The sequence below is a fragment of the Moschus berezovskii genome, chromosome 9 (genome assembly GCF_049115385.1).
Source record: "Moschus berezovskii isolate FMDL1 chromosome 9, NW_MosBer_1.0, whole genome shotgun sequence".
Lineage (NCBI taxonomy): Eukaryota > Metazoa > Chordata > Mammalia > Artiodactyla > Moschidae > Moschus > Moschus berezovskii.
This window is the reverse complement of record NC_142468.1, coordinates 82531791-82544118: the sequence shown is the minus strand read 5'-3', so window position 1 is coordinate 82544118 and position 12328 is coordinate 82531791. Positions and strand designations below refer to the sequence as shown.

General features: G+C 42.9%; 1 protein-coding gene across 1 annotated transcript in view; it reads right to left on the bottom strand.

Moving 5' to 3' along the window:
- SV2C (synaptic vesicle glycoprotein 2C) overlaps positions 1 to 10925 on the bottom strand; it is a 172644-nt gene extending 161719 nt beyond the window's left edge. The window contains exon 1 of the mRNA XM_055436073.2: positions 10251 to 10925. Within this exon, the coding sequence (XP_055292048.1) occupies positions 10251 to 10830 (580 nt within the window). The 5' untranslated portion in view covers positions 10831 to 10925. The remainder of the gene's footprint in view (positions 1 to 10250) is intronic.
- Between the last annotated feature and the right edge of the window lie 1403 nt (positions 10926 to 12328).

Below are 12328 nucleotides of genomic sequence, written 5' to 3'. Positions count from 1 at the left end.
CTCAGAAAAACTATTAAATTTTCTGTACATAAGAGGGGGAAAAAATCTGCAGTCACATTATAAATTTATCACCATGACTCTGGCACTGAGAAACTATTTCTACAAAGCAGAGTCACGCTGTGCCCTGCACATCTGGGGTCTGTTCTGGGATGCAGAGCTGTAAACGTGGTTAGGGACTGTCATGCTCCACACCACGCAGGAGAAAGACGAGCCTAAAGAAGTCAAATACCCATCTCGGTGGGGGAAAAACAACTGTGCATCCTAAAGCTATCGATAAGACATTTAATTTTTGGGGGAAAAAAAACTTTCTTTTAAAAATGGCACATTAAGCGTCCTCATCCACAGCTGTTACTACTTACGAATAAGGAGATCAGTCCCATTCCCATTTAACCCTTCCATTGCTCGCAATCTTGATATCACTTACAACCTTTGCTACCACAGCTGTTGGGAATGCTGCTGCTTCTTGGCTGGGGGTGTCTAGGACACAGCTACTCAGTGTGGAGTCTGGAACTAACACCGATGCCAGCATCACCTGGGAGCTTGTAAAAGTATCTCAGACCCCACTCCATACATGCTCAAGCAAAACCTGCCTCCTATGGTGACTTGTCTGCATTTTTATGTCTGAGAAGCAGTGGTCAAGATCATGGTGTTTCTTCACGTGGACTAAGAATAACTTGAGGCACTTAAAAAACATATATGGTTTCCAAGGGTCATCCCCTAGCACTGACTCCGAAAGTCTGGGATCAGATATAATTTTGGTTAAATGAGATAATGAAGTTAATATGACATATATGATGCCTGACAACCAGAAGGCAAAGAGCGAACTCTAAGCCCTCCTGTTATCACTGCTACCAATAAGGTTGTCATCAGTCAGTTCAGTTCAGTTGCTCAGTCGTGTCTGACTCTCCGCGACCCCATGAATCACAGCACGCCAGGCCTCCCTGTCCATCACCAACTCCCGGAGTTGTCATATTCAGCAGATAAAACCTCACAGCGCTCCAGGTAAATCTGTATTTCAGGTGAACAGATAACTGATAAATATAAGTATATACCAAATACACCACCCTTACGGCAGAAAGTGAAGAACTAAAGAGCCTCTTGATGAAAGTGAAAGAGGAGAGTGAAAAGTTGGTTTAAAGCTCAACATTCAGAAAACTAAGATCATGGCATCTGGTCCCATCACTTCATGGCAATTAGATGGGGAAACAGTGGAAACAGTGCCAGACTTTATTTTTGAGGGCTCTAAAATCACTGCACATGGTGACTGCAGCCATGAAATTAAAAGACGCTTACTCCTTGAAAGAAAAGTTATGACCAACCTAGACAGCATATTAAAAAGCAGCGACATTACTTCGCCAACAAAGATCCATCTAGTCAAGGGTATGGTTTTTCCAGTAGTCATGTATAGATGTGAGGCTTGGACTATAAAGATAGCTGAGTGCAGAAGAACTGATGCTTCTGAATTGTGGTGTTGGAGAAGACTCTTGAGAGTCCCTTGGACTACAAGGAGATTCAACCAGTCCATCCTAAAGGAAATCAGTCCTGAATATTCATTGGAAGGACTGATGCTGAAGTTGAAACTCCAATACTTTGGCCACCTGATACGAAGAGCTGACTCATTGGAAAAGACCCTGATGCTGGGAAAGATTGAGGGCAGGAGGAGAAGGGGACGGTGGAGGATGAGATGGTTGGATGGCATCACTGACTCAATGGACATGAGTTTGGGTAAACGTCAGGAGTTGGTGACGGACAGGGAGGCCTGGTATGTTGCAGTCTATGGGATCGCAAAGAGTTGGACATGACTGAGCGACTGAACTGAACTGATACCAAATACTGCATGAGACATATTTATACTAAAATATTATTCCTTCGTTATTTACTGGAAATTTAAATTTAACTGGCCATTTTGTATTTTCTCCAGTAATCCTAACTATCCCTGACTTTGGAATACCTGGGGCAGAGAAGTTAGTGGTATATAAGTGGGAAACTAGATTAGGCTCAGATTGTGGAGAGCCTGAACAACATTCTAAGGAATTTGAATCAACCTGTACTCAACATTTTTGAGCAGAGGCATGACATAACCCAAGTACTCCATCCTTTACTCCCAGGAATGAGGAAGGCAAAGTCAAGTGGGCTTCTGGGGCAAGAATCTTCAGCTCAAAGTTTCTTTAGGAAGGGAGACCAGAAGGTCATAGTCATGGCCAGTGACGAAGTCACAATGAACAAAAAAGTTAAAATTTCAAAATCTTAAATTTAATTCTAAACTCTTAAATTACTTATACCCCACTTGACCCATAAAACTAATTTAAACTAGCTACTTGACTTTTCTTTTTGAAGTGCACAGCTGAGCCCTAGCCTTTACAGAGAGATTTTTGTAATCAGAGGAAAAAATAAAAATCTAGTAACACATCAAAAGCCACACTTCCAATATCCTTCCAATGCCTACTCTGCCAGAACGCAGAACTTTGCATCTGGATATCCCAAATACTTAGTACAAAGCCTCAGTTATAAAATCAGTGTTCCTACTCACAGTCCATTTGCTCTTATTTAACACATAATTCTTTTTTTAAATTGAAGGACAGTTAATTTACGATGCTGTGTTCATTTCTACTATAATAACAAAGTGGCTTCAGCTGTGTCATAAAGTGATTTAGAATCTTGTCCAGATACTTTTTCTGACCATGTTGTGTGACTTGTGGGATCTCAGCGCTGAGTCGTGTCCAACTCTTTGCGACCCCATGGACTACAGCACGCCACGCTTCCCTGTCCTTCACCATCTCCCAGAGCTCACTCAGACTCATGTCCGTTGAGTCGGTGATGCCATCCAACCATCTCATCCTCTGTCGTCTCCTTCTCCTCCTGCCTTCACCCTTTCCCAGCATCAGGGTCTTTTCCAACGAGTCAGTTCTTCGCATCAGGCGGCCAGAGTATTGCAGTTTCAGCTTCAGCATCAGTTCTTCCAATGAATATTCAGGATTGATTTCTTTTAGGATGGACTGGTTGGATCTCCTTGTAGTCCAGTGGATTCTCAAGAGCCTTCTCCAACACCACAGTTCAGAAGCATCAATTCTTCGGCACTTAGCTTTCTTTATAGTCCAAGTCTCACACCATACATGACCACTGGAAAAACCATAGCTCTGACTATATGGACCTTTGTTGGCAAAGTGATGTCTCTGCTTTTTAATACACTATCTAGGTTTGTCAGAGCTTTTCAAACTAGTGATCAAACCAGGGCCTTCTGCAAAGAAAGCGCGGTCTTAACCACTAGACCATGAGGGATGTCCTGTGGATTCTTTTTCATCACAGTTATTACAAGATTCTGATGCAGGTCCTCATGCTAGACAGTCAGTCCTTGCTGTCTAGCTATTTTATACAGAATACTATCTGTCAATCCAAAACTCTAATGTATCTCTCTGCTCCCCTCACTAACCCTTTGATAGCACTAGGTTTGTTTTTAATGTCTGTGACTGTTTTGTAAATAAGTTTATGTGTATGATATTTTTAAGGATTCCACATGTAAGTGATAGCATATATTTGTCTTTCTCTGACTTACTTCAGGATTTCTTTTCATTACTTTTCCTCTCACGATCTTAAAGGCTAATAAGAAATCTCAAAGTGTAAGGTAAGAATGTCAATTTGCAAATATGTAGGTTGGGAATACTTACATCAGTGATTTATCAGACTAGTTCTTCAAGATGAATGTAATCATTTCCTATATTCTGAAGCTTTCTGCAAGAAACTTAGGTCCTATAGAAGTTCTTGTTATGGAAGAATATTCGAGACATTAGATTTCCCATGAAAACATGGTGTTTAGAATTCGAACCTACAAGTCTGTATTACATGTATTTGGCTTGATCCAGATATTAGATGATCAACAGTCCGACTGCCTTATTTAAACCAAAGTGCACAGTTAACAAATTCCCTAATCCGATAACATTTCACCGAGTTCTTTAGTGCCTTCCTGGTGAGTCCCAGACAGCATTCAGTTCAGTTCAGTTCAGTTCAGTCGCTCAGTCGTGTCCGACTCTTTGCGACCCCATGAATCACAGCACGCCAGGCCTCCCTGTCCATAGGATATGTAAAGCCAGTGGGTCAGAATCCCCACCCAGGAGTAATCTAGGATGTAGGAATACATGTGTTCAGCTGCAAGAATCAGCCTTCAAGTTCAAAGCTATATTGTGAGAAATCACCCAGGGACCTTCTGGGCATTTACTATCATACTTTCACAGCCCAGAATGTACTTACTGGTGAATTTCATGAATGTAACACAGAGCTTCTCTTCTCTCCTGTCCTGTGGACTCTGGATGGAGGAATCTTTTCAGGCTACTTGGTCCAACTCCATTTGGATGCCAGAAACCTCTCTTTTCCCAGAAGGATGTGAAAGGCCAGAGGGAATAAGACCCAGGAATATAATGGCAATGAATTATTGAGTCTTCTTTTCCAATTTGGCAATAATGAATCCAAATAAGATTCTGCTAGTGTTGGTAGACAGGATATTCTCTAGGAATCAATAAGTATTTAATTCCAATTAGAGTCACTATGACAGCAAGAGGCTAAACAGAGCCAGAGGGCACACCCACAGCAGAGATCAAACCTCCCTCTAAGACACAGAGTACAGTGGCATTGGGCAGGCTGCAGAGGTGCTGATCCTGAAGCCTGCAGCGCACACTTTTAGGGTACAAAGCTAAGGGTCTTAAATTTAGAGCACACCAGATGCCAAATGATCAAGCTCTTGGAATAAAGTTCAAAGAGGAAAAACTCTGCATCACTCTTTATTATCAGCTGGGATATCCTGGTCCACCTGGCAGCACTGGGCAAGGGCGATACATGCCCTGAAAAGATGCTCAGCACACAGGAACACAGTCACTACGCTCTGTCTGTAGTCCAGGGGCAGTCCCAGTCAATGGGACTGAAAAAAGGGACTCTCAGAGACTTGAAGCTATTCTTTTCTTTCCCCCAAAATACAAACATCCAGACATAAAGCAGCTTTAGAAATCTCAGCAGAATTTTTCTTCTTTTGTTAATAACAAAAGGAATACGGGAACAAATGGAGGGATGGAGAAATAAATTAGGTATGTGTTCAGATCATATTCATCTAGCCCAGGCTTTAAGGAAAGTATTCTTGCTATAAGTGGTCAAAAAAAATGAGAGAGAGAATTCTGTATGTTCCAAGGAATTCTACACCATCCAAATAAAAGCTATAGATAGAGAGGTTAAAGAGATACTTAAGGCTTCCCAGGGCTTCCCAGGTGGTTCAGTGGTAAAGAATTCGCCTGCCAATGCAAGAGATAAAGGTTTAATCCCTGGGTCAGGAAGATCCTCTGGAGAAGGAAACGGAACCCACTCCAGTATCCTTGCCTGGGAAATCCCACAGACAGAGGAGACTGGCGGGCCACAGTCCATGGGGTCACAAAGACAACTTAGCAACTCAACAACAACAATCAGGCTTTGGCCCGACTACACTGTCAAAACTCTTGCTCTGAAAATCACCAAGGCATATGGAAATTCCGTGTTACAGTTGATAAAGATAGAAGAAACCTATAGAGGATGTTCAGTTATCACTTAGCTCAGGCTGAATTCTCAAGTATGTTTTGGTTTAGAATATATTGTCTTCTATCTGTTTTGTACTCGTCAAAACTTGGCCACGATAATGTTTTAGTACCTAAAAATTACTCCACTCTACCACCCCCAACCAGAAAGCAGGTGGCCCAACAACAAGGAGGCTCCCTGCTTCCCCAGGTGGGTCTTCGGAGGAGACAGAACAGTCCAGAGGATGGGGAGCCAGCGGGGCGCTTGCTGGGCTGTGACGAGCGAGAGCAGGAAGGTAGCTGAGCCTGGTTGTGCTGTGAGTCTGAAGCCGGCCACATCCTTCCCTGTCTGGAGGCTTTCTCAGAACCCAAACTGGTCCTCAACAGCTCGTGGACTGGAGGGAAGATGTGGCTGGAGAGGGCTCCCTGCGCACCCACTGTGTGACGCAGCCCTGTGAGGGGAGAACGCTGGATGCCTGTGGCCCCTGTGCGGGGGCTGGGAAGCTGGAGCGCGCTGCCACTTCACTCCATACGTGGGCTCTTCCCACAGATGAATGAACGTCCCAGCCTGACACAGACTGGAAGAACCATTAGTGGCGGCCAAGATCCTCCAGGGCCAGACCCGAGGGGCCCGTTTTCACCTTTACAACAAGACTCTTCCGCACCTAGGAAGGAAGCATACCCCTTCCTTCTTTGAGCAACTTCCAGACCAGCCCTGTCTCTCGGCTTCTCCTTCTCGGTCTCCTCCCTGATGTCTTCCTCACCGCCAGTCCCACAGATAGTCTTCGGCAGGAACCGCCCTCTCCCAGGTTACGGCCCCGGGCAGCTTACCTTAAATGAGGTGGTTCTCAAAACGCGTAGCGCTTCAGCCCACATGGTGGCAGGAGCCTAACAGGTGCTCCTCTTTGGATGCCTCCCCCAAATCTCAAAGTGATGGGTCTAAAACTAAACCGGGCTTCCCTGGTGGTCCAGTGGTTGTGAATCTGCCTGCCAGTGCAGGGGACACAGGTTCAATCCTGGTCTGGCAGGAGCCCACAGGCTGTGGAGCCCGTGCCCTCAGGCCAAGGGGCTGCACCCCCTGAAGCCTGAGTGCCTGAACCCAGAGCTTGGCGACAGAAGCCACCCAATGAGAAGCATCTGCACCGCAACTAGAGGGAGCCCACAGCAATGAACACCTGGCACAACCAAAACTTAATAAATCTTAAAAATAAAATATAAAAACAAACTCTTCTTCTTTCTCCTTCATGCTCAAACCTGTCATGTGCCCTACCTAACTTGATGAATTGCCTTCCTTCCACTAACTGTCTTATTCCTTCTGTTCCAAACTACCAGTGACCCAACCCTTGCTGACTCTACCTCTGGACCAGCTCTCCAGTCCATGCCTTCCTTGCACTGCCTTAGTTAGGTCCGTTCCCCTCACAGGGTCTCCCTGACTGAAGTCTCTTTATTTACACTTCTCTTCTGGTTAGACACTTCTCTTCTTGGACTGCAAGGAGATCAAACCAATCAATCTGAAAGGAAATCAGTCCTGAATATTCATCGGAAGGACTGATGCTGAAGTTCCAATACTTTGGCCACCTGATGCGAAAAGCAACTCATTAGAAAAGACTCTGATGCTGGGAAAGATTGAAGGCGGGAGGAGAAGGGGACGACAGAGGATGAGATGGTTGGATGGCATCATTGACTCGATGGACATGAGTTTGAGAAAGCTCTGGGAGATGGCGACGTACAGGGAAGCCTGATGTGCTGCAGTCCATGGGGTCGCAAAGAGCCAGACATGACTGAGCAACTGAATGACAGCTTCTGGCTATGGATATTTGTTTCCCTGACTTGGTGGTGCACAGACACTTATCTCTCTGTGCTAGACCATGACTTCTTTGGATATACAAACCTTGTTTTGTTTTTGCTATTTCTCCTATGTTCCCACGTGGTAACATCATGCTTTGCACATAATAAATACTCAATAAACAGACTTTGGCAATAGAAAACAAATTTTCTTAAAATGACGGTACTTATTCCCCCAAACAGCAGCTCTCTAGATTAACCTCTTCTCAGTTGACAACACTATATATGCACACAGACTGTACACACAAACACATGCACACAGGGACGCCCTCAACTATTTGGAAGTTAGTCCTCTAGCAAACACAAAGATAGGCGCTATCTCCTAAATAATTAAAGCATAAATCGGTTAAAAATTTTCATTCCTAGTTTTCCTTGAGTGAAATGACACAATGCTTAGTGGCAAATGAGAAACAATTTTGCAAACCTTTCTCCTCCCAAAGGCCACCAAACATGGGTCGTGCACCTTCCTGTCTTGCATTTCGATCCCATAGCTATGACTTAGTGTGGTAATTATATTACAAAGCTATTATTTGCTGAAATGAAAATGGCAAAGCAATTTACATGCTTGTCTAAAAAAAGACTGTATTAGAATGCAAATTACAACGGAAAAACAACTGAAAGGCAAGTCTGGAAGGCACAGTTGTGAACCCATCATAAAGTTTCTGTGGGGGACTCAGAGCATGGAGTGAAAGCATACACTCCTGGGGACACATTTTCAATTCACAAAAGCAGGCAATGTTTATGGGGAGATGAAAATATCTGTGCCCCAATAGTTCCCCAGCATTATCTACACTTGTGAACGCCCCCGGGGGTGTGTGACATCATGGTTTATGGGTTTATGGGACAGGCCGATAAGAGTACCATGTGGGCTACGGCGCCTCCCTTCAGCACCAAGAAGATAAAAAGAAAGCTCAGCTTTGACTTTCCTGCTTCCAATACAAAAGTGAGGATCATAACACGAAGAGACTGCTAGTCTATATTCAAGCCTGAAAGCATTAAATATTTGTGTATTAAAATAGATGTGTTTCTAAGGATCTATTTTCTTAAAACATTCTGCTGATATATTCTGTTAGCAAAATCTTGATAAGTATTTTAATGCCCGGTAGGTAGATTTACTCACCAAAGGAAAAAAATTAAAAAAAATTAAAGTGCTATCTATGAAACAGATATGCTGAAATTTGATGACTTTAGACATTCCTCTGACCCCTATTCTGCGTTTTGATAGGTGAACACACAGATGAGTCCACCAACAAAACCCATGCAATCTATGCCCCTGTGCTCTCCCCTTCATCCCCCTCCCAGATGGCACCTATGGGCCTATCTCTTCCAGCTGAGCAATTAAAGAAACGAGTAAGTCAGACACAGAAATACAAACAGTCCATTATATCAGTTACATGTGGAATCTAAAAAAGTGATACAAATGAACTTATTTACAAACCAGAAATGGACTCTCAGACACAGAAAACAAACATATGGTTGCCAAAGCGGAAGGGAGAAGGAAGGGATAAATTCAGTTCAGTTCAGTCGCTCAGTCGTGTCCGACTCTTTGCAACCCCATGAACCACAGCATGCCAGGCCTCCCTGTCCATCACCAACTCCTGGAGTTCACTCAAACTCATGTCCATCGAGTCGGTGATGCCATCCAGCCATCTCATTCTCTGTCGTCCCCGTCTCCTCCCACCCCCAATCCCTCCTAGCATCAGACTCTAGGAGTTTATATTATACATAATAATACATATTAATATAATTATTATATTATTTATATTATATATGATACATATATTATAAATTAGGAGTTACTTACTAAACCACAAAAAGATCTGTATACTTTTGTTTTTCAAACTTTAGTTTTAAAAAGTCCTTTGGAAACAGAGACACCAAGTATTCTTACTCTCTTTCACAGACTCTGAAACACATAAAGGTTTAATATGCACACAAACGTGTTCTCTGAGCAGAAGGGGCTTGAAAGGTCTCATGATTTAATGTGCCGCATGTCTGACGTGGACCTTCAGTTTTGGGGACAGCCTGCTGTGGGCATGCTTCTTGGCCTTCTTACTTTTCCTCCCACAGGGAAGGTTAAATACAGCGTTGTAACAATACGAATGAACCTTGAGTACAGTAGTAACTTTAAAATAACGGTCAGATTTGCTCTCTAGATACTTTATAGTGAGGTCATATGGTTTTAATACACATAAATGTTAATGATTTGAAATTGATTTTTAAGTCCTATGAGGAAAGGAAGCTTTTTCATTGTAGGCACAAAGGTACAAATTTGGAAAAAGTCATCTAAAGAAAATTCTATAAATAAGGGTAATTGAAAAAAGCCAACAGACAAACATACAAATAGATTATAGAAGAAACGAAAATTCGCAGGGTCCTAAAAGTGTTTAAACCACAATATTACACATAAAATTTGCAATTTGAAATCACATTTATCAGAGTTTTGAAGAATTAACCTCTATATTTAGAAAAATGTCAGGTAAGTGTCACATAATAGCTTTATTAACTTTCAAGGGCATGTCTTTTGAAGTTAATTAAGGAGAATCTAATGCAACATTTATAACAGTATAAGTTAAAAATATATTGCTCTAACTTACCTTGAAATGCATAAAAGTAAAAGTGGGATTGATGGATAGATAGATAGGTGGCCAGATGATAAAGAAAATACAGTAAATGTTAACTAAGGAATCTAAGTTAGAAACAGGTAGAAATATGTGGGTATCACTGCACCATTCTTTTGATTCCTTTGCATGTTTGAAATTGTTGAAGTGTTGGGAACAAATGCAGGCCTTCATATGGAAACTATGTATTCTATTTGTTAACTGCCCTCAAAAAATAGAGCAGTTTCAGAGTGTGTCTCTGCTGGGATGCACTCACCTAGCCATCCGGATCCCGAATTTGGTATGCACAGGTCTGTCTCCGCGCTTGGCAACACGAAGCCCACGACAAACACCTCCACGCCGTCCGCCATCAGGGCCATGCCCAGGACAAAGAAAAGGGCCCACTGAAAGCGGCCGTGGCCACACTCCTGGATTATCAGCTCATACTGCTGGGCGAGCTCTTCCTCGTCAGCTTTCCTCTCAGACTCTAGCTCCTGGCGGTCCTTATACTCATCGCCCTTGGGCTGCCCTACTGACACGATGCTGTCTTTCCCTTGGTTCATGTTGGGGATGCCCTGATACTCCCCTTCGTAGATTTCATCATCTTCATCGTGACCCTCAGTAGCTTCACTGGAGCCTTCATCGTCATTGGCCTCTCCATTATAGGTTTCCACTGGCGGGTAAATGTCATCGTCCTCTTCCTCGTCCTGGAATCGACTGTAGGACCTCTGGGTGTATTCATCCTGGGCCCGGTCCACCGCCTGATTCACCTTCTTTACAGTCTGCTTCTTCACCTCTCTGGCAATGTCCTTGGCACCCTTCACCAGTGAAGTCCTATCCTTACAAGAGTCTTCCATCTTATCTCAACTGATGGCCAGTGAGAAGGTGGAAATTTTTCACAGACTCTGGTCAGCGGTTCAGTCCTGACAGCATCATCCACTTTGAGTTCAGAATGGAACTGCAAAAGAAGAAAACCCACAGAAGATATTTACTGTTTGTTTCGATGCCTTTTCCACCATCTATTTCTTGGTCCCTTTTCCCTGACCCCACCGATGAGCATACAGAATTAGCTTTTCCTTTCTTTTGAGCATACTGTTTGCTAGTTCTCTACTCAAGTGGCATCAGAACTTAGAGTATTTAGGGTTTTGCTATTACTATTACTGTTTTGTTTTTAAGGAACTCTGTCTCCTGGGTAACTCTGCATATAATACACAAGCATTCCCCTGAAAATACAATGAAATATCTTGCACCTTTATAAGTACGTCCAAAATATTCTGAAAGTGCTAGAAAGATTCTGAGAAAAATAAAATTACTTGCAGGTATATACATATTCTGCAAAGGCTAACCCAGAATAATAAAAGAATCCAGTCTGATCTCATTTCCTCACAATGAAAAAAACGAAAACAAAAAGTGCAAGCAAGCATCCCTACATGTAACGCTATCAAGTCATACACAGGCGCATCTCATTTTACTGTGCTTTGCGTTACTGCACTTTGCAGATACTGCATCTTCAACAAATTGAAGGTCTGTGATAATCCTCAGTCAAGAGAATCTATCAGCACCATTTTTGCAACAACATTTGCCCATTTTGTTTCTCTGTTACATTTTGGAAATTTTTGTCATACTTCAAACTTTTAAATTATTATTATACTTGTTATGTGATCTGTGACCAGTGGTCTTTGATGTTACTACCATGACTTGCTAAAAGCTCAAGTGATAGCATTTTCAGCAACAAAGTATTTTTAATTAAGGTATTATACGTTATTTTTTTAGATATACCACAGCTAATCAATTACAGTATAATATAAATTTACATGCACTGGGAAACCAAAAATTTTGTTTGACTTGCTTTATTGCAATATTCACTTTACTGTGGTGGTCTGGAACCAAACCCGTAATATCTCTGAGCTATGCTGACAAATATTTATAAAACACGCTTCCCTTCTATCTTTTTTGTATCTCCTTTCAATAAATGATAACAGAGACTCACATGGCACCCAAAACAGACAATGAGTATTTTCCCCCAGTATGGCAGTCATATCTGTAGGAAATTGGCAGGCTTTGTCAAATGACTTCACATACACTTTGATAGTCACTGAACCAGAACACGTGGATTGTCCAGTAGGGATGTGCCATTTTAGGACCCACCCCCAGGCCAGCAGGGACAGGTAAGCCAAATGTGGACTCCCTTCCCAGAACACCCTGTAAGACCCCAGGCTTTGTCCCCACCGTCTGCATCTCTAGACCTGTCTCACACACGCGGGTGTACACACTCCCGCCTTGTCCGACTGCAGTCATCTGCCTCCCTGGACACCAGAGTCACCAGCCTCCCCTGACCCATCACTGGGTTTCTTT